The following is a 23,097-nucleotide window of genomic DNA, read 5'->3' on the forward strand; positions in this document are numbered from 1 at the left end:
ATGGGCACAGTGTGTGACCTGTTTAGGACCTGGGCCGTTCATCACACTGTACTGAGTGTGTGTCACCGTTAATGAGCCCAGTCTAAAAACAAACACAAACACTCACCCGCATGGCCACTCAATCACAAACTTCCAACTGGAATTCCTGCTAGATACAACTTGTCCTGAAAAACCTAAGTTTAAATCTGGATTCATTCATGTCTATCTGTGGCCCTGAACTGGAGAGGTAAAGTGGCATAATTCTCTCTGACAGTGGGCACTGCTAGGGCAAAGGAAATTCCACATATGCCAAATACTCACACGTGAGCATTTATACTCAAAGTTCTTTTATTTGGCATAAATTACATTGATGCATACAGCTATATTGTCCTGTGTATATGCGTGCATCACAGATACATCCCATCAGAGCACCTGGGGCCATGCTGGACACCTGGGTGGGGGTGAGTGATTGGGACCGACTTGCTCTGCACAGCTGATTCCATTACAGCGACAGCACTGGACCCTTCCGGTCATGGATAACATACGAGGCATGGCTCCCCAACGCAACTCCATTACGCCGTGCTCGGGAAACACAACAAACCCCCCCCCCCCCCCCCCCCCCCCCGCCCACACACACACACACACACACACACACACACACACACACACACACACACACACACACACACACGTCAACAAGCACCCTGGCCCCCCCACTGGCTACCTCTCGCATCCATAACGACGGTAATTGCCTTTGTGTTGTATTGTCACCTTGTCACCGAATTACTATAATTTCCCCCCTGCTCTGTTCCTCTCCATAATGGAGATGCATTAGGCTTTCCTGGCCCAGCCTCTCTGGCTCAGCGGAAAGGGATTAACTGGGTAAATCGTGCTCAGAGGAAATCTAGTGACAAAGCTACGGTCCCCAAGGTGGTGGGAGATGCGGTCACCGGGGCAATGGGGAGGTGGGACGTACCAGTCTATAGAGCTCAGTGATGCTGGTTTCATCAGGATCTACCATGCTGAACTCATTTCTGGGGACCAGGTCCAGACCCAGTTGCCTAGAAGAGCCAACACAAGCAAGCATGCATTAGAACACATGCTCATGCACACACACAGCTCTGCATTAACACTTGTCTACATCACAGATTAGAAACCCACTATTAGGGCAAAAACAAGGAGTGACAGAAAGAACAAGAGAGTCACTCACTCATTGCCCCAGTCTAGGCGTGCAGTGATATGCTGCTTAACATCCCTCATGCGGTCATGGGTCAGGTGACCCACAAGCACCTGCCGTCGTAGATCCAAGATCTCATTCATCACATGCCACAGCCTGTGGAATAGATCTCCCTCATTCTTCTGCAGAGTGGAGAGATGCAGAAAGTTCAGACACAGTGTCAGGTATGAGCCCAGAACACAGTGTCAGGGTTGAGAAATGTGGCCTGCTGACTTGCCAGATCTTTCCAAAAACACCTGTGTGGTCATTTCATTTCCAATCCTCTGCTTAGAGAGTTTCGAATGTGCAATAAACATCACTCGCACTGAGAGATCACACGACTCTCGCAGTGTGTGTGTGTGTGGGGGGCACAAGCCTTATTTACCACGTAGAGCTGCTTCCACATGGTGCCCCACTCCCGAAGCGTGGCTGTCATCTCTGTGATAACCGAGTCCTCTGTGGGTACAACCGTCTCAAACTGCCTGCGAGTCCAGAGCAGGATAGCACCGAATTACATACCACATGTCATCACCAACACAGCCATATCCCCTGGTAGCTAAATCCCACCATGTCTTGCTGTGGTACGTATGTACGACTGGGTTAGAGAGCACATTCTCTTTAGATCCCTATTCTCTAGCCAGAAATGGGAAGTGAACACGGACCTAGAAAGGCAGACAGCTGGCCTCTGATTGGCCTAGTGGCATTATGTTTATTTAATGTTCTTGTTTGTGAGTGGATCTAATAAAGAGCTTCCTCTGCTTTTACTCACCCTTTGTTCTTGATATGAGCAATTTTCAAATGAATATAGCTGCTTGGGAAAATCCCCTGCAGAAGAGTGAGAGAGAGAGATCAAGACAGAGAGAAAGATAAAACTATATGGAAAAGACAAAGCAGTGAATGAAACCATGCAAACAAGGCATGGTTCCCCTATCACACATAATACAAACGCATAGGACTGGATAAGGCTTCTGCTATCCTTAATTTCTCACAGTAGGTTGAGAAAGGGAGAGAGGAGGGGGAGAGAAAATGAGAGAGAAGGATAAACTGAGAGTGTCCATTCTAAATCTAAAAATAGCATGTGAACAGAGAGTCTGCAGAAAACTCTTACTGTCTCTCACTGACTTACTTTGGCATTAGGGTTCTTATGGACGAAGCCTCTGTACCAGCCTGCAGAGACAAAACATTCGCATTTCCATGTTATTGGGACGTTTAGAACAACTTATCGCTGTTTTTTCTGTACCCATTCCTGCTAGAGTCATCAGACAATAGGATGCAACACAACAAGGATGTAGGGGACTTTACACTTCCAGATATATATATATATATATATATATATATATATATATATATATATATATATATGTGTGTGTGTGTGTGTGTGTGTGTGTGTGTATGTGTTTATCTGTAACGCCATTGTGATGGCTCTACTGAAGCCCACAACACTCAGTGACTGGAGCCTCCGGAGTCCAGAGAGACAGCTGAGTGAGTGAATCATGAAGAGAATAGGCAAGATCAGCACTGAATATCACACACACACACACACACACACACACACACACACACGTACACACACGCACGCACATGCACACACACTACTGTCAGCAGTCCCTTTTCTGGGTGTTACAAATATATACAGAGAAATATAAATAAATATAAAGCTTGACATAAGGCCACTGTGAATTACATGGCACACTACATATACACATATCCATACAATACTAGTGTATGTATGAATTATAATTACAGTATTAACCATCAGTTAATTTTAACACATTTTTATATATTATATATAGACACACACACACACACACACACACACACACACACACACACACACACACACACACACACACACACACACACAGAGTATATATAGGTAATAGTGGATAGGAGAGTGTCACTGGACAAACTGTAGGAAGCAAACCAAAATATATAAAATGCCAAAGTAGGCTATGGGTGTTATAGTACTGCAATAAACTGCATTAAATGAGTCAGCGGTGTGTGAACATGATGTGGGTAATTCCTTCACTGTAGATTATGCCAAAGCAGCCCATCTACTGCGAGATGTTTCGTGTCCTTGACATGATGAGTGAGCTCTCCAGCAGACAGCCAGCTTTAAATCACTCGACAACAGGAAGTCAGAAATGTGCGCACCAAAGTGAGGAGGAGCATGTCTTCAAAGAGTGGAAACAGGAAATGTGAGGAACGCCTAAGAAGAGCTCAGGTCACAGAGCTACGAGGCCAGCTCTGTCTGTGTGTAAGTGTGTGAGATGGTGTGCGTGTGTGTGTGTGTGTGTGTGTGTGTGTGTGTGTTCGTGTGTTCACGCAAGAGAAACGGACAGAGGCAAGCAATGGAAACTGCAGCTGTATGTGTGCCACAAGAAGGCATTCATCAGCTAGGAGACATTAGCACAGAGAAGGCTCCGTGCTTTTGGAGGCAGGGGGTGGAAGTAAACAGGCAGTCCAGGGAGGTGAAGAGGTGGCTGGGCTGGATCCAGCTGGAAGCTCCTCCCCCATCTCCAGCATGGATCCTGTAATGGAGAACCTAGTTGAAGCAGAGAGTTTGTACCTTCACATTTCTCCAGGATCTGCACGGTGTCGCCGATCTCCAGCGGCAGGCCGTGCTGCACCATCCCCCGAAAACTGGCCAATACTGCAATACACACACACACGCACATGTTCATGCGTGCGCGCACACGCACACACACGCACAAACACACACACACACACACACACACACACACACACACACACACACACACGAAAGGAAACAAACGGTTCATAAATCATTCCACTCATTTCTATAGGAAAGCAGGTTTCAGTGAACTCCCTAACCAAGCTGCTGAGATGCACGACGTGCAGCGTCTGCTAACGACTTGCTGCTTGTAGGGGCGTGGTTGCCAGGTTGTGCAAGGGGTCTGAATGCAGTAAAAGCAAAGTTCAGATGAACTTTTGGAGTTTGCATGTTCTGCAAGTATGAGTGCAAAGAAAATGTGAGCCAGCCAAGAGAAAAAGATGCACTCCGATAAGGCTGCAGAGCTGAAGACAGGGAGGCCAGCACCACACTGGAAACTGACTGCTCTCTCAGCTGAGGGAAGGATGGGGATAAATGGGTGGAATAAAACAGAGAAAGGGATGGACAGAGCAGTAGACTGGGGGAAAAGGAGGTCTGAGTAAATACCTCCTTGGAAGATGGAGAGAGAAAGAAAGAAAGAAAGAAAGAAAGAAAGAAAGAAAGAAAGAAAGAAAGAAAGAAAGAAAGAAAGAAAGAGAGAGATGAAGAGAGAGAGAGAGAGTGCAGAGTGAAACAGTCCTTGCTGTCTGAACAGTCAGGCTGCTGCAGCTTGTTCTGCACTCAGAGGGGACTGAAGGCCCAAAGCATTTAATCTGGCTACTTTCCCTACAGCAGGGTAACTGCTCAGGCATGGCTTTTAGAGCCCTCCTTTATGGGGCACGGTCCAGGCTGCCATACCTGCGCAGTACGTTTGACCTACTTGGGAATTTCTGCCTGCGCAAGATGCAGATGGAAGGAATGTCAGGAGTTGTTCCGGATTGGAGCTGGAGACCATTTAATTATTTTACTGCAGTCAGCTCAACTCAGAAACTGAGGTTGTTTTTACGTTCTGTATTACTAAAACAGATTCTGTGCAACTTTGGACACAATCAATTTATGAGGAAAAGTGAATTATTAATTATATATGAACATAAAGTATGAATTGCATTTTATTTGGTCTTCTAAATTCAAATAGCACTGAACCACACTCCCACCCACCACACCTGCATAGATAATTACACATTCACACACACACACACACACGCACACAAAGAAATTCACTTGTTTTTGTCTCATCAATAAATGAAGTCAGTGATCTGTCTCTGAATCCCAAACATCAGTGAAGCAATCTCATCCTTCAGCTGCACTCTGAGAAACGTCCCCTATGCTTGTTCATGGCTGTCTGTCTCTGTCTGTGTTCTCTCTTGTGGTCAAACTAGCTGTACAAGCAATTTTACAGCAAAATGTTGAGCTTCCTTAATGTCAAACACAAATAAAGTATACTACATGAGTAAAATAATATATGGATGAAAATCGGAAAGTATCACTACTACATTTTACATATCAAACTGAACCAGGAATAAATTAATATACATCCCTAAAGAGTGTGTGTGTGTGTGTGTGTGTGTGTGTGTGTGTGTGTGTGTGTGTGTGTGTGTGTGTCTGTGTTTTGAAGGTGAGTGGGTATGCTCCTGAAAGTCAAGATGGGACTGAAAGGACTAAATTTTGGCAATAAAGTGAACTCATGATAATGGTCTTTCTTAACAGCAGGCAATCAGGGAAATCCACTATGAAATTTCACTTTGAAATTCAGGAGCCAAAATATAGTAAGCCCAGTGCATGAATACTACTATGCTAAATGAAACTATAGCATGCTAAATTATTCAGATGGAACTTCAGATTTTGACAGGAAGGTTTAATTTCTTCCTGGTATTCCATATCCCAGCTGTTGTCTATATGCCAACAGGGCTGGCCCACTTCCAGTGACAATGGCACATGATGCGTGTTGTAACAAGAGGGTTTCTTTCCTCAAATACCTCAGTTAAAATACTACATGACAGGGCCATATAGAATTAAACTGCACTGGGAAAATGACTCAATGCATATAAAGTGCTTCTCTCTCTCTCTCTCTCTCTCTCTCTCTCTCTCTCTCTCTCTCTCTCTCTCTCTCTCTCTCTCTCTCTCACACACACAAACACACACACACAAGCACTGTAGATTCATACTTCAGAGGGTACTTCTAATCATATGCCTACTGACAATTTCATTAGAGAAGTGTCTAGCCAGCACTCTGGGCTTGAAACTAAACTAATTTACAAGGCTAACTTCAAAATACTCAAAGCACATTTGTGATGCTGAATTCTCCTGCCTTAACGCAAAATGAACACACAAAAGCCATGCAGCATGCATGCACACAAAAGCAGCACAAGACATACACAAGCATGCACATGTCTGCCTAAAGAGCTTTCCACCTTGCATAGACTGGCCTCATTTGCTCAGTGCTGTGGCTGTCAAGCAAAGGAAGGACCCTTTTTTTCCATGTGACACCATGTGATTGCATGGTCTCCAAAACCAGGCCTGGCACACAACCTTGTATCACTGATCTAAGGTAACACATCCGCCAGTGGTCTGCTACTTTTCAAGTGGACAGACAGACAGACAGACAGACAGACAGACAGACAGAGAGAGACAGAGAGAGAGAGAGAGAGAGAGAGAGAGAGAGAGAGAGAGAAGAACCTGAAACTCAAAGGTCTTCTGCCCAGAGCCACATGTGTCCTGCCTGAAAATCTCATAGGCTTCCTGTCATGAAACTTGGCAATAGAAGAATGAGGGCACGCACACACACACCCACCCACACCCACACCCCCACACACACCCACTCTCTCTCTCTCTCTCTCTCTCTCTCTCTCTCTCTCTCTCTCTTTTTTTCTCAATCTCTCTGCCTCCAAGTCTCTCTCTATCCCTCTATGTAATATTTCCTCACTTTGACAAACATGCAAACACCCTCTCCCACTGGCAAGAACAGGTGCTGTCTAAAAACGCAACTCAGGACATTCAAAGTGGAGGAAAGTCGCATTCTTATGAAGCCTATTCAAACTCTCCAAAGCGTGATTTTTTACGTACTTGTCTATGGATCAATGCACACCACGACTGAACCTGTAGCCTGCCCCACGTGCTTGTATTTTTAAACATTAAGTGGAAAAAACATCAACTTTTTAGCTGAGCACCATGAAAGAACGCCATACGTTATCCACTGCTGACCACTCAGGATCGAGGATGCGTTATCTATTAGTTTTGGCTGTTTTTGATTACCATAATCTGAACATGAAAAAGAGTGTCCAGTTTTCTACTGTGTTGTCCTTTTTGACGTTCTCTCAGTATAGTTTCACGGTACACACACTGTCTAGTGTTCACCTACTTGGCATGGATTTGTGAGTGTGTAATGCAGTGCACCTTGTTTTTGAAAAGGCATCATGCAAATGCTCTATTCCCATTCCCATAGCAAAACCATCCCACACCTCTCATCTCTGGTCGGCGCATCAACTAAAAACACAACAGCTCAGATTGCGCCAAAATCTCAGGTCCGTGTGCGACCCGGTGCAGTCAGATGCCAGCAGCGCCATGTCTTCCTATGAGCTTCCTATGAACAACACCCCCACCCACCCACCCCACCCCCGTGACATTTTTCCCTGGAAATGAAAAAGCATTCTCCTTCTTGTGTTTCTGAAACAAAAAGATCAATTCCTTGTTACTCAAAACAAACTGACTTCAATTGGTCCCTTAACTAGGCTTTTAACCTCATCAAAAGCAAATGCCGCTTGTTCCCTTTGTGAATCTCACTAATGATCATCTTTTTTTTTGGCTCATTAAATATTCATAAGAGCATTAATATGTATATAGCTTGTGGTGGGAGGATCCCTCACCCTCTTGCTAAAGAATGTCCATGAATTATTAACACGCTATTTAGAGATACACGCTCCCACTACCATTCCACAACATATAAGGAGGAATAATTTATGCCAAATTTGAGAATGCTCTCTTAGTTGCAAGGATGCAGACGTTGTTAAACAATTAAATGGCAATAAAGGGTATTAAATGGGTGACAGGACACTCCTCCTAATGCAAATTAAATCCTTTTTGCACTCATCTTTCAACAATGCAAGTAGTCTGCGCCTCAGCCCACCGCCATCTCAATCCTGCTAACCTCAACCACACTGAAGGCCATTCAGAAGCTTTTATGATGCTTGAATGTGAATGTACTGCCAGGCTGACAAACCAGTGATTCATCTGGGCTTTCAAACAGGAGCCCGAGGCTCTTTGGCACGGGCCTCAGCATGGCCGTGCCAATGGAGCCATCACGAGGGGGGATCATTCATTCATCAGCCCTGCCACGACAGTCGCACACAGAGGCTGAGACGGTCAATGACACTATGCGTGAGAGACTGTGTTGTGACAGTGAGACACATTCTCCAATAATGCTTCAAAAAGTCCATTCTTCTTCCTAAAACACTCTTCGTGAAGGGCAATGGAACACACATGGCTTACGCTGCTTACATTTGGGCTTTGCAGCAGCTGTATGGCACAGGAGCTTACGGAATTTAACGCTCCACTAAAAGTACAGTTTTTCAGCCCCCAGACTAAAGACATGACTCTGTGGAAGTAAATTGGCAAACGCTAAGAATTACTATGTTAATTTTTTTTTTTTTTTTAATGCACATGATAAGTGAACAAAAACCTGAAGGACAGGGAGTGACAGGTGGGAAGGTTATATTTGTGTGTGTGTGTGTGTGTGTGTGTGTGGTGTTGGTGAGAGAGTGTGAGAGAGCGGGATGGGCAGAAGTCATGTCACGCTCCAGAGGGTTTGTATCTTTAAATGTCTGATTTTGGTGGAATGGGCTCTCCTCTCTGTTAATCCATAGCACAGATGAACAGTGCATTTAAAACCAGTGGAGCCTGTCCACTGGGCAGCAGGCTCAGACATCAACACCTCTTTGAAAGCACTCTCTTATTCTACCTGTTCTGTTCCTGGATCTTTCACCAGAGAGAAGAGTTTTCTAACAAATGCCTGTGCTGTATTCACCAATCTGGGGATTTGCACTACTTTTAAAGAACTGCTTTTCTGAGATGCTTAAAACATAGATTAGGGGACTAATTTCATGCGTGGCCACTGAAGGCCTGCTATCTCTGGATGCAGCCATGAAAAGGTGTTGGAAGATATCAAAGAAGGCCACAGCCAAATCCAAGGAATTTCTCCTCTTACACATAGCCACAGAGAAACTGGCACAGAGGTGGGAAAGAATGAAAAGGGCCAGTGTGTATACAGGGTTTATTTGTTTTTGTGTTTGTGTGTGTGTGTGTGTGTGTGTGTGTGTGTGTGTGTGTGTGTGCGCGCTACCACTCAGGGAACAAGAATCTCAAAAACCCTGATATTGAAGCAACGCTACTTGAATCTTACGCTCTTTCCGTAAATGTGCTCCGTTTGTCAGGGTGTGTTGTTAAAGTGTGATTAGGCTTCTGTTAAAATAACCTTCTTGCACACACTGTTGGCAAAGCAATGGACATCATAAATATCAGAGTCCTTGAAGGAAGCGAACTGACTCATAATTGGAGCTCTATGGGTGGAAATGAACATGTTCACTTGGCCATGGCTTTCTACTCGTTTGTGAATCAAACCAAACACAGACAAACCCACATCCACATATACCATGCACCTTCGCACAGTGCTATAAATGGCCCATGGCTCATGGTCATGAAAAAGGTTTTTTCCTCCCTCCATTTGTTTGTGCAGACAGATTCAGTTCCCTATCCTCTGACCTCATGGAGGTTTTGCTGCCTTGCTGTCTGATATATGACACTAGAAAGCCCAGCTGGCCCTAAGAGCTTAGCAGAGGTCAATCCCAGCAAGTCAGAGGGCCAGTCAGGAAGCTGGAAGAGATGAGGGTGGTGGAAGTCGCACAAACAGAATACATTTGGGCGGGAGTGTGATAAAAGCTCTTCAGTCTGCCTGTCATTTCATATCTGATCCCTGCATCCTCCTAATGCAGGAGGGAACACACAAAACGGTACCTGACCAATCTGGTGCTCCAGACTGAAAAACAGTGTGTGGGGCGGGTGTGTTGCACCCAGGCAGTGCACGAACGGTATTAATGTGCCAGCGTGTTTTGCGGATCGATACTGAATTATCGATACTTTCGATCCTGGCATGTATTTTTAAGAGTCGATTATGATATAAAATATCGATATACCTATTCATCAATTTAATGTGTAATGGGTATTGGGTAAAATAATGGCGCACGATAGGAACAACTAACCCCCTTCTCCTTTCACAAGCACGTTGAAAATAACAAGGCGCACACACATACAATGACATAGACGGTGAGTACAGATATACTACATAATGGCAGAAAGGAAAATAAATATGATTTGGATCTATTTCACTCCAATTAACGGCAACGAAGCAAAATGTAACGAATGAAGACAGTTAAAGACAGTGGTAATACCACAAATGTGCTAAAACATCTGACAAGACAGGAGACAGGGTGAGGCAGAGTTCCCCGCCAGAAGCGTTTCAGAGAAGCAGACAACACCCAGGTACTAACAGTCATAATATTACAATAATTTGAACAAAATGCAGCGCGAGTGTTTCGTGAGGAAAAAGTTAGGTGTCCGAAGAAACTTGCAGTACACGAACATGGGTTAACGAGCTTTAGAAGTTAGCTAGCCATGTAAATAATGTGGCGCGTACATAACGCTAGTATTACAGCTATGTTACAAGGCTTTTGCGACACAGTGACGTGCAGTGCATAAAACAGTTAAATAAATACAATTACACGCAACATTAAATTATTGTTGGAATGTAAAATACAAATCAAAATGCAACCAGCTGGTCGTCAGCTTTGCATACCTCTTAGTTTGTCTTACAGAAACTAGCTAGTACGTACATGTTTATATTTTGGACACGATGTATGACAAGAAGGTGGCCAACCACAACCTGGCTGAATTTGGGGGATATTTTCACTGTAAAGTAGCATTCCTACTCAGGAATGGGAATGTTTGAGATAAATACTCTAAGATAATTACTAAATACCAGATTAATTTTTGGGAATCGTTGCTTCCTCTGTACCATTGGAGTGATTTTTTTTTTCTAAGGCAGGATAAGTTAGTTACGCAAAGAAGAAGTAGACTGAAAGGGAAAATGTAAACGCTGTTATTTCTGACCGAAAACCTGTTAATGGGAGTCAAAGGGAGGTTTAAATACAGTAATACATTTATGAGGAGTTCATCTTTGGAAGAGGCTTTTACTGAAATAAGTCAAAGCTGTCACAGTTATTGAAATTATAACTAAATATATAACATTTATATTTAATTAATATATAACAAATATTTAACATTATTGAAGACTGAATTGCAATATTCTGTAGTTACTTTATTAAATAAGAAGCAAATAGTGAACTCTGATCTAAGGACGTTTTTTTAATACAAAAAAAGTAATCGAAAGTAATCACAAAAAAATTATGACATGTAAAAAGTATCAATATCAGGATCAGTATGGGGATATTAGTCTTGTAGCTTTTCGAATATGCAACGAATATGCAGCTTTTCGAATATGCAACGTTTGCAGCATGACAGTGCCATAGCGATCAAATTTCCACTGCAAAATTGAGGGGAAAAAGTGCAACTTAAACACTATGGCAGTTTATACGTTGCACCCAATATTCACACAGAGTCAAGATATTCAAACATATAAGTTCAGTGCCTGTAATGAACTTGGGTCTGGTAAGCAAAACAAGACATAAGACAAACTCTCAATACATAAATATCTAAGATTATAAAAGTGACCCTTTTTAAGATGTAACCATATTATATCTGTCCTTCAGGCACAGTCAAATACTAATCAATACTTGCCTTCAGCTGCCATTAACTACATGAACTAATTCACACATCCATTCTTTCCACCTATCCATAATATGCTGCCTTTTCCAAATATTTATTCAGCTACAGTTAACCATATGTGGCTACTGGGTTAAGTGAAGACAGCTGCTGGGATGGCCGTGAGCGGCAGCCCCCACAGCTTGAGCAGGCTCTGTGGTGGGGCTTTCCCCGGAGACCCGCGGCAGCATCCACCTGCCTGATCCAGTTATGAGGGCTTCGTCCAGCATGCCGAGCATTTGGAGAGTGATCCGGCCCGGACCGCCGGTGGCCATTAGCACTCGAAAGCTGTGTGACGTGAAATGATTGCAGATGTGTGTTTAGTTGATTTGGTTAAAGGGATGCAGTGCAGCAGCAATGTATCATGTTAGAGAGTCCTCCATTAGCATTTATTTTTGCTTAGTGACATGGTCCAATCAGAGCGCTTCTCACTATGAACCACACACACACACACACACACATACACACACACACACACACACACACACATACACACACACATACACTGCCCAAAGCTAATCACTGTCTCCCCAGAGAAGACAACAACTATATCATACTAACCGTCATCATTATCATCTTCATCTACATCATCATTTATCATTCCTGACATCCAGATAATGACGCTATGGCACTTCAACCCAGAGGGCTAGAAAGGAAACCGAAGGCCACTATAAAAATACCTAACAAAAAAAGTCTTGGCTGATGTTCACATAGGGGATTATACTACATCTATCCAAACAGATGAACAGCAGAATCATAGTGCCTAAAGCATCTGTAATGGCCCTATAAATCTAGCTCTCAAGCACATGCTGGCTAGCAGACATTCATGCAGTAAGACCTGAGCTTCATTGAGGGTCAGGTAATGCAGAAGCAGCTGGAGGAGAGACTAGAGGAACTAGGCATAGATGCTCCTCCACTACAGACGCGTGCACGCACACACACACACACACACACACACACACACACACACACAGGCATACTGAGCTAACCCATTCCAAAAGGTCCCAGATGGCCACTATACTCCCCCTTTCCTAGCAGAAGCCTTGGGACTGAAGCAGGCTGCATCAGCAACCCCAGCCGCCTCCAGAATTGACCCGCCTACAATTACAGTTCAACTAAGCAACACACCCCGCTCCCTTCCACTGGCTCTTTATTGTCATACAAAGAGGAAAGAAGCAGCCAAGCAAATGATACCTAAAGTTGGCTTCCGGGTGCACTGAGTCATGCAATATTTCATCCATGCAATTCAACCCTCAGGCGGCCATTGCGAACACAGCCAATGCTGGGATCAAAGCATTGGCTGCTGGTGTGGAACGAGACCAGACATGTGACCAGGCCAGCCAGCCATATGTCCGTGGTCAGAGCGGAGTGGTGTTCCGGAGGCCTGTGGACAGCATATACTCAGTCTACTGCATGGCCAGTTATGGCGCCATAAGCTGAGCCGTTTCCTTTGTTCTGAAAGGAGGAAGAGGGTGCCCTGCTCTCAGGTCCAGCCTCATTCTACCAGGAGATTGGCAGGTTGCGCTTAGTCCTAACATAGAATTTGAGGGCCTCTTTAGAAACAAGAAGTCTGAGGGGTGCAATCACTTACCGTGATTGAACAGGAGTGAGAGGCTTGTAGTCAGCAGCACATTACCCTACTGCACAGGTAGAGAAAGAGAGAGGGTATCATCAGCTACACTTCAGTGGCTGCCATCATTATTTGATCCTCCCTGCTTCTGAACAAACATGCTGAATTGCCTTATTTGGGATCAGCCAGCCATCCCATTCTGTCAATGAGAAACCCAGATGCAGCAATGTTTTACACACTGAGATGCTAGCGGCCCACGAGAGCAACAAGCATAGCTACATACAACCAGCTGGAACGTTGCAATGGAAATGAACAACATAGGTCAGTGATTGGGGGACCCATACGCATTTAGTCAATAAAACTACAACAGTCGTTTAATCTGAGCAGCATAGAGCCTGTGACTCCAGCATGTTCCCTACGTCTAAACACATTAAGCATGAATTTAGGACGTCTCCGGACCGCTAGGACACCACAGTCATCTGCACAGGCTGTCTTAAGACAAACCCATGTCCAGATAGTTTTTTTTTTCTTTTCACAAACACAGGCATGCAGAGCAGGACTACAGAGGCAGGCCAACTGCAGCAGTTGTTTATTTTTTCCTTGCAGAGAGCTCATGTGTCCTATGCTGAGTAGAGGCAGGAGATGCAAGCCGCCGGTACGCCACGGTCTGCCCCAACATCTGCTTCAGCATAAGAAGGCTTGATAAGACAAATCCCTGTCCACTGGCCATTCCCCCTTCCAGCCTCCAATCCAGCTAAGTGGTCACTACACCAGAGTACAGCTGAACACAGAAGCCCAGTATCAGATTATATGGCATAGAAGGCCAGCAACCACAGCACACCAAGCCCCCTGCTTCAGGAACGCATGTACCAAATAGCTCACCCTGGCATTCAAAGCTGGTCAACACATTCTTGGAAAAATTAGAGGCAGCTGTACTACAGAGGCCAGCATCAACGGACAGGAGGCAAAAGCAATGTGCTACAGAGTGAGGCTACACAGGACTTCCCTTCCACAGACCCCATGGGCTTCAGCTGTGCCAACAACACATAAAAATAAGACATGGTCACTCTGTGATCTGATGTCAATATTTTCCTCTACTGAGAAAGAGCTCTTCAAATGGCTCCATCTTCATGTCCAAAATGTTAGCGAGAGAGTGCATGTTTGTGTTTTAATTGGGTCAGCAAGCAATGCTTGTGAAAGCTTATCTGATGCAGCATTCCTTAAAGAGGCTCAATGAGCAGAGCGGACCTCTCAGATTGGCCCATTAAAGCCTCTGATTAAACTAAGAGGAAAGACAGATATGGCTGACTGGACAGAGCCTTCACTGGACTTCATGTGGACTCCACAGTGCCCATGAGAACGTCTGACTAAGCTGGACTAATTTATTCGCACCGTTCAAGCAAAAATCGATCAAGAAAAGTGCCCCAGTTTCCAGCCTGAAGTGGGTCAACAGCCTTTATACCCTCTAAAAGTGCCTGTCATGAACTAGACCTGATACAGACAGGTCCGGCCAGACACTGAAGAGCTCAGGGCCAGGCAGAAGGGGAGGCAAGTACGTAAGGAACAGGGCGGGTGGTGAGGGGACGGGAAGGGAAGAAAACGAGGGGCCTAGGATTCCTTCCGCCCCGTGTTCTCCTTCTTTCATCTGTTTTGGGGGAACAGTGCGGACAAAACAGCAAAGTAGCCTCATTTGTGCGAGCGTTCCATCTTTATACCTCCCTGAAGGCCAAGAGAATAAAAGCTTTAATGAGGTACAAGGAGCGCTTCTGCTAACGAAACATCCAAGAGCAGAGGGAAGGAGAAAAAAAAACCAACAAACACACACAGAATGTGCACCCGCGCAGCAGTAGCTGGAGCAGGATCTAGCGTAGAGCACTCTGCACGAGGTTATGCTCTCGGAGATAGGGACACGGTGGGAGAGGCTGGGCTGGAAGGAAACCAGACACTCCAGATGGGAGCCCTCAAATCCGGACGTAATCCTGCTGGAGTCTTCTACACAGGTAATATCGTCTGAAAATATGCTGCAGAATGCCTGTTGTCAGGTTTAGGCAGGGGGGACAGCTTTTCTGCACTGGCGGTCAGGATGTCCACAGTTCATTAAAGACACATGCATAAAGAGGATTAAGGCTGAGATCCAGAAATCACTGCAGGCAGAGTAAACGACATTCCTTTACAGAGAAGGCGTAAATATGTAAACAGCACACGGCTGAGTGACACCAGAAGACAGAAGGAGCACACCTCATGAGAAGGCCGGTAACAGTCCAACTGAATCACTCAATTCTGGATGCTTTGTGGTGTAGTTGCGTGTCAGCTTTGACCGTTGCTATTTTTAAAGCGCTGAAACTGCTGCTGTGGATGCTATTTGAGGACAGCGAAGTGGCTCAGTAGAGGTGTGTGCTGCACTCACACATGTGTGTGTGTGTGTGTGTGTGTGTGTGGTAGCTTGCCCCATTTGCACCTCTATATTTTTAGCAGTCTCGTCACAATATGGCAACTTGGTGAGGTACAGGCATGAGCGCATCTTGTTCATGCGTGAAAACAAATGCGCACAGGGACACACACACACGTTTCTGAGTAATACAGCAATTAGATCAAAATCTGATTTCCCTTTCTATAACTGCCTGGCCAGATGTTGGACTAAAATGTGATGGGCCTGTGTGGCCTTCATTAAGGGAATGCTGATAAGTGTAATAAACTGCACTGATTTTCCATCAGATCTGGATGGTTTCATCACCCCATACTTCTAAACTATTCTTGTCGATAAGGACAACCGTGAGGATGCAAACTGCATCACGTCCAAATAGAATGTGGCAAGTGCCGGACAGCTCAGTGTCCAAGGCACTGATGTGGCCTGAGCCGGGGAGGTTCTACCAGATGATGGTGGGGGGGATTCAGCAGGAACAAGGGCTCATTTCCCCTGGAGTGCTCCATGTAGGACATGCATGTTTGTTGCAGGATGCTTGCGTGCTGCGTTCGGAAGAGAATGCGCGTGTTGACTCACTGTGCATCCCCAAGGATCCAAGGATCCACTGTGCATCCCCAAGGATCCATAGCCTCGCGCCCATTCCAATGATAAGAGCAAACGTGCACTTTGGGACGAACGGAGAAGTCAGAGAAAAGCACCAAGTTGAGGATGGAGCCAACCCCCCCCCCCCCCCCCCAACATCCCCTCTCTCCCCACCACCATGCCTAGGAGGGGAAAAAAAAGGTCTATGCCCCCTGCTGATCCTGGCTGCTGTCATTCAAGATAGCCAAAAGGGCGAATGTATGCTGCAGACACAGCTGGCATGGCAACCGACTGGCACTGGCACTGTACCGTGGCAAATCCATGCAATAGGCAGCACCACGTGCACACCAAACCTGATTTGCACAATGTTACAATATGAGAAAATGTGTAATATGAGGAAAAGCTACAGAGTGGTGGGTGGCAGGACTGGGAGAAAAAGGTGCCTCAGGGGGAAATCCCAGAATGCTTGTAACCGGTGTCCAACGCAGCAGTCTGAATGCTAATGCAGGCCCCATTCAGTCAGCAAGGAGAAAGAAAAAAGGGGAATTCACCTCCTTCCACAAAGAGCTCCTCTTGCTCAGGCAAGAGGGAGTGAGTTACCAAATCCAGAAATCCTTAAGTAACATGCATTAAGCATCTCCAATTGAATAGTCTAATGACTTTAACCTTTAACTGAAAACACACAGAAAGGAGGAGTTCCAGAAAGCTGAGAATTTAGAGCAAAAACAGTGTAACAGAAGTGAACATCAGGCTCAGTAAAGCAGACTGCACATACAAATTGCTCTGTATCACGACACAAAGAAACATTTTCAGACAAAGTAATTCAGCCCAGCGTTCTTTGTAGAAGGATGCCCCACACTCCAGTTCAATAATGTATGCAGAATGGGATAACAGCAGATTTTAGTCAAGATTTAACTCAATCATGGTTGTTCCAAGTCAATTAAAACATTAATTAAGGAAGACATGGCATACAATTATAACCAAAACTACTTAAGACAGCTGGGCTTGTGCTGAGAAGCTTAGGTGTTTGTGGTTTATAGAGAGCAGAGACCAGCATCCCAGAGTGAAACTAAAGACAGAGCCTGAGCCTCCTGTCCGGCTGCTGCAGGCTGCCCCAAGCTAACCGGCAAAATGACATTTTGGCCCTTTGAGGCCAATAGAGCCAGCAAGCATTCTGGCCTCTTGCCATCTGTGCAGGAGCCTTTTATGGGTCAGGGCACGTTGCCAGATCACACAGCTGATGGTAAAGATGATGGTCCCCTACCTCTTTCTGAGGCAAGACGAGTGATGGCGAGAGTAAGTCTTTTGAGACTGGTGTGTGTGTGTGTGTGTGTGTGTGTGTGTGTGTGTGTGTGTGTGTGTGTGTGTGTGTGTGTGTGTGTGTGTGTGTGTGTGCGTGCGTGCGTACGTGCGTGTGCGTGCGTGCGTGCGTGTGTGTGTGCACGCGCCATGTGGATCAGAACTCAGACAGGGAGATACGAAGGGCCCCTGGTCTGCGTTTCCATCTCCCACGTGCTGGGCCCACACTCGTCCATGCAGCTAAAGAGTGGGAGAGTGTGTCCCAGCACCCTGCTTCCAGCATGCTTACGTCTCACCTGCTAAATCTCTTAATGAGAGAGATCCAGCAAGCACACTCATTATCATCATCATCATCATCATCCACCGTGGGAGTCCTTCTAAGGAGCCACGTCCACATCCCGACTGCCGTGTTTGTCTCTCAGGCAGCACAAAGGCAGCAGTGCAGCAGAGAAGCATGACATTAGCGATGTGACAACAGCCTCCGGTCATGCTAGGAGCCACGTGCAGACTTGCATGTCTGAGTATATGCTTTTCTCCTTCTCATGGCCATGTGGGTTATGGGATGGTTGCCACAGGCCGTCCCTGCGGTTATTAGACTCAGACATGCAGCCTTCCTGTGAGACTCCAGGCAGGACAATACACAAACACGTTATCTCCGTATCACAGACAAAAGAGAGCAGAGGGCCTGGAAGAGCAGAAAGAGGGCCAAAGCAGGGCAGAGGACAGGGAGAGAAGGAAAAAGCAGAGACAGAAGAAGACAGGAAAGCAGGGCTAGAGAGGAAAAACAGGGACAAATGTATCCTTCGTTCTCACACACATTCCTGGGGGGAAGGCAAGAGGAGGAGGTTGTGAAGAGGGGGCAGAATGGTTCTCTCAAAGCTCTGCCTGTGGGACACTGTCATGAAAAACATCCAACAACCTCAGTATCTCTCTCTGCTTATTGGATTCACCAAAAAAAAAAAAAAAAAATAGACTAGCAAAGAACAAAAACGTTTCCAACCCTTTCTAACAAATGTAACAGTAGTATATGACAAATCCATTTTTAATTTTCAAATGTGTGGGAGGGAGAAGTGACATCATCTTGTACTAATAAGGGGAGGCGTAGGCTTAGCAAAAGTGTCACTCTGCTTTCCAAAACTGATATGTGGTCACATTCGCTTGCAGCGAGTAGTATGCCCCTACCCGATAATTCTTAACTTTTTAGATCTTGTCATTTAACTGAAATTTGGGATTACATTTGGCAGTTTTCTCTTAAAAATTAAAGGTTTGATTTTTTTCCCTCCTACAGTTCAGAACATGTAACACACACACAAACATTCTCTCTCTCATATACACACAAAAACACACCTTTCTTCCTTACCGCATACACCAAGACTTCGTTACCACTCCCTAGCACACAGGAGCAGACATTGCCTTAACAACGTAGAACTAGTAATAGAACTGCACAGCAGGTAATTCCAGAAACCCCACTCTCTTCCTGATCTGCAAGCCTCCATCCCAGGGCTATAAGATTACCAGGGTTCACCAGGTCAGGGCAGTAAAGCCAGTTTAGGATTAATACAGAAAATTCTAGAACAAAATTCTGAATCTGAAAGGATATGACATCAGTCACTTCCCTCTCCCTCTGTGTACTCGAAGTGAGTCAGTTGTTCCTTCTGTCCAGTTTAAATATAAACACTTGTTTCTGGGCCTAATTTCCCTGCCTCTCCTCTGTCACCATGGTCACACAGCGAATCACCTGAACCAGGAGCTTATGTTATGACAGCCTATTAACCTTGTGCCAGCCCCACACTCTGCTCTCAGGCAGACCTGCAACTACTGCAGCAGCTCCTCTGCCTTCAGCCATTTGGATGTGCAAAGATAATAATAAACACGTAATGAAGTCAAATGAAACAGCTTTGCTTGCATTCAGATAGACCTGACTCCAGCTATCTGCTTTTTTTGCCAGCAGTATGTTTTTAAATGGTGCTGCTCTTTCTTTATCTGTGACACACGTTCTAACCCATGAGTTACTGTCCACAAAAAATTACAACACACCTTGGGAATGTAAGCCTAGTATTACACAACCAACATTACGATGCATCCGAAAATTGGGTCGTGTCTGTCACAGGTGTCAACCTGTGAATCTCTGAAAATGTGAACAATATAAAGCTTTTGTACAGCTGATCCTTCTGTACAACCTAAGGCTGATGTAAGTGTTTTTTTCCTTCATGTTAAGTTCAAAAGACTAAAAGAAAAATAATACCTACATTTTACCTCACAGTAAGAATATTAATGGGGCATTTATTTAGAGTTTGGTTATGTGGAGGTGCGATTTGGGGTACTTTTATGAAGTAAGATATGAGGAAGGGTATAACATTGTCTCTGAGACTACAAGACATTTCCCAAAATTGAATTCCAAAAAGTTACCATGCCCAGCTCCTACCTCAAGTTTCTCAAGTGTCAGTAGTCACACATTAAAATGTAGCTGTCCCACCTATGCACCATGAAAGTCATATAAAACCCCGCGGGTGTGTGTATCTTGCTGTTCATATGGACAGGGATGTGTTTGTAGGCAGGGCTATATTCGTGTGCAGGGGAATTGTTCAGCTCCCCAGAGGTCTCACTGAGTCATTGCTGCACTGAGCTACTGACTTCCCTGCACCCCAACAGCATCACCTAAAAATGACTGTCATTGGTGCTGATGAGGAGGGGCCAGCAGATCAGGAAGCAATTACATACTGGGAGGTGTTTGGTGGGCCCGCCTCCTCTGGCCCCAGTACCCCAGTCATTAAAGCAGGGCCTCTGTAATGCAGGAATGGCTCACGGTTTCGCCACACAACCTGCTAGTCCCACAGGGCATCGCATGGGGTGGCTGGTTAAACAATGAATCCAGATCACACCCTGCATTCACCTCTGCACCATTCTGCTCTCCCCAAGGGGGTCGGGGAGTGAGGGATGCAGTCAACCGCAGCCAGGGGCTGTGGGCCCAGGCCTGGCACAGTCCATTGACACCATCAGGCCTCTCCCATGCTTCCAAGAGCATTCAAGGGCACTCCAGGGACTTCCGCCACAGACGCCTCCTCACTGAAGCATTCACATTTTCCAGTTGAGACATCTTATGTTTACAGAGGTACTGAAACGGCTATGAGGAAATTAAATTCATTTGAATTCTTCAGGAGTCTTTTAAAAGTAAACATGGAGAAAAGAAAAATACCTTTATGGACTCCAAGGAAAAACTACTACTAAATTACGGTGAGCAATGACACGCTTGACTGGCTGCAATATCGTGTCAAATGGGGGCCACGTTTCTACGCAGAATCGAGCAATAAGCCACCGAGGTGAACATATCCAGCTGTGAACGCAGCCTTTCAGTGGTTAATCATGTTCTGTTCTCCGTCTATTCCAGGATCCCTCTAGCTTACGAAGAGTCTTGTGAAGAAAAACTGATAGTGATGATGATGAACCTTCCCTTCAGGTGTCATTTCCACCGGACCACTGACTGCAAAGACAAATCTACTTCCTCCTCCGTCTCCTTCCCCGGAGCGACGTTCAGTCCCCGCAGACAGGTGGGCAAGCAGGGTATGAGCAGCACTGGAACCCAGGCGCTTGCGTAAACTGAATATCAATGACTATGTAAAATATATGTAATAACTCATTTTAGCGCTAACAGGTGCGTCAACACAGCCGTTGGTCTCGGTTATTCTTATTTAACCAGTGGCCCTGTGCCGGCCTCCTAGGTTTCCTCGGCTGCTCATATCATATTAGGCAGTACCTTCGATTAAATGCTGAAACTGTTTTGTTGTTGTTTTTTTTCTTCTTTTTTTTTTCTTTTTTTTCTTTGGCAAAGGATCAAATGGCAAACTACGAAGCCAAGGGCTCAAATCCCTTTCAATAAACCAGAGCATCTCGAAGGAAATGACACCTCAAAGCCAAAACGCAGTCTGCTTTGCCGGATCACAGTGACTGTGGACTGTGGGTAAATGACATTCCCTGCTCCGGGAGGGGGAATAAATAAACGATACCGCAGAAGTCCATAAAACGTTATAAGCTGTCCAGATCCACTTCACGAAACCAGACATATTGGGTAAAAATATGAAACGAAACTGCCTGCACAAAAATAAACTTACAAAACTGGGAAAACCGACACAATCAATAATAGTGTGTGACTGCATGAAAATTTTGCACATCTGTCAAAGCTTGAGCGTCATCCTCCGGGCTAACGGAACGCAAACGTCCATTCACGACGTTCAGTTTGTGTAACTGCAAAACCTGGCTAAAGTGCTTCTGAAGCAGAGAACAGACTGGACGAAACAAAAAGAAATGACCTAGCTGGTGAAAAACTGCTTGACTTCATTCATTTGACAACATTTCCCTAAGGTTGTTTTCGCTGTATCTAGGCTATGATGCTGCTGGTAAAGCAACGCAAAAGAGCCAGATACTGAAGGCTGAAACGCACGGGGATTTGAATGTGCCTGAATGAATGGTTTGGTCTTACTCTCAGGATAGTCAGGACTGTTAAAACAGCGAGAGGTAAACCGTGTGTTTCGGATCCTAGCTGTACAGTAGTTTGTGGTTTTGAGTGGTTTGTTGGTGTTGAAAGTACAATGTACCAATTCTGTAATCACAAAACGAACAGCGACACAGTAGCCAAAGAAATATATACGCTCTGTCACAAAAACAATTACGGTCCCAAGCACTTTACGGCCATTTCGGCCGTGTGTAAAACGTCCAAAAACATACTAGAGAAAAAAACAACAACATTAAATTCGATTAACGAAACAGAACAAAATACAGTGAAAACTGCAAAAGCTTTCTGTTATTGTTTTCAGGGAAATAATTAAATAGCGCTGCATATCACTACAGATCGCCACTGTGGTCAAACTCGCTCTTTGCCGACTGCGCTGGAGCTAAAGACTACTGAAACAGTTATATCAAAATATCCAAGAAACTTACCGACTCCGTATTTCTCGTATTCTGTAGGTATCCACATGTTTATGGTTAGTGCATTGAAAAACCACGCAAGGAAAAACGCACAATACTGAGAATTCGTGTTAAATTACGCATTCTAGTGGCTTCTTATCCTTTGCTGAGAGTCATTGTTCAGATTGCAGGAGAGACGAACTACGGTGCATGAGAGCATACTCAACAACGTAGCCGCTCCAGTCACGCTGCATGCTGGGAACTGTAGTTTAATGACGACATGGGGGGGGGATGACCAAGGATTCCAAATGATTATTTTCACACCAATAGTTTCATATGATGCCGGTAAAACGGAATAACATATACTTAATTAAAGATGGAAATAAGACAAAACTGATAGGCTAAGACCAGCCACACTGAGCATGCTTAAAGCCCTCCCTGAACAGGGAGACTGAACAAACTTTAGCTGCTGGATTAAGCACTGGAGCACATGTAAAGAAAGCTTGGGTGAAGATGGGACACAGGAAAACTGCATACATCATCCACTGGAATGAACAATTTTCATGTTCTTATCACACCATCACACACATAGGAGAGTGAAGAAGGAGAGATACTGATACTCTCTTTCTCTCTGCTTTTTC

At 45.0% G+C, this 23,097-nt stretch overlaps 1 protein-coding gene across 3 annotated transcripts in view; it reads right to left on the minus strand.

The window, feature by feature from the left end:
* dock4b (dedicator of cytokinesis 4b) overlaps positions 1-22,641 on the minus strand; it is a 72,572-nt gene extending 49,931 nt beyond the window's left edge. For all 3 annotated transcript variants that reach the window (XM_035528053.1, XM_035528054.1, XM_035528052.1), the window contains exons 1-7: positions 22,490-22,641; positions 3,765-3,848; positions 2,322-2,362; positions 1,965-2,020; positions 1,581-1,677; positions 1,190-1,338; positions 956-1,040 (exon numbers count right to left, since the gene is read on the minus strand). In XM_035528053.1, the coding sequence (XP_035383946.1) occupies positions 956-1,040; positions 1,190-1,338; positions 1,581-1,677; positions 1,965-2,020; positions 2,322-2,362; positions 3,765-3,848; positions 22,490-22,526 (549 nt within the window). In that variant the 5' untranslated portion in view covers positions 22,527-22,641. The remainder of the gene's footprint in view (positions 1-955; positions 1,041-1,189; positions 1,339-1,580; positions 1,678-1,964; positions 2,021-2,321; positions 2,363-3,764; positions 3,849-22,489) is intronic.
* Between the last annotated feature and the right edge of the window lie 456 nt (positions 22,642-23,097).

Source organism: Electrophorus electricus, chromosome 7 (assembly GCF_013358815.1).
Source record: "Electrophorus electricus isolate fEleEle1 chromosome 7, fEleEle1.pri, whole genome shotgun sequence".
Classification (NCBI taxonomy): domain Eukaryota; kingdom Metazoa; phylum Chordata; class Actinopteri; order Gymnotiformes; family Gymnotidae; genus Electrophorus; species Electrophorus electricus.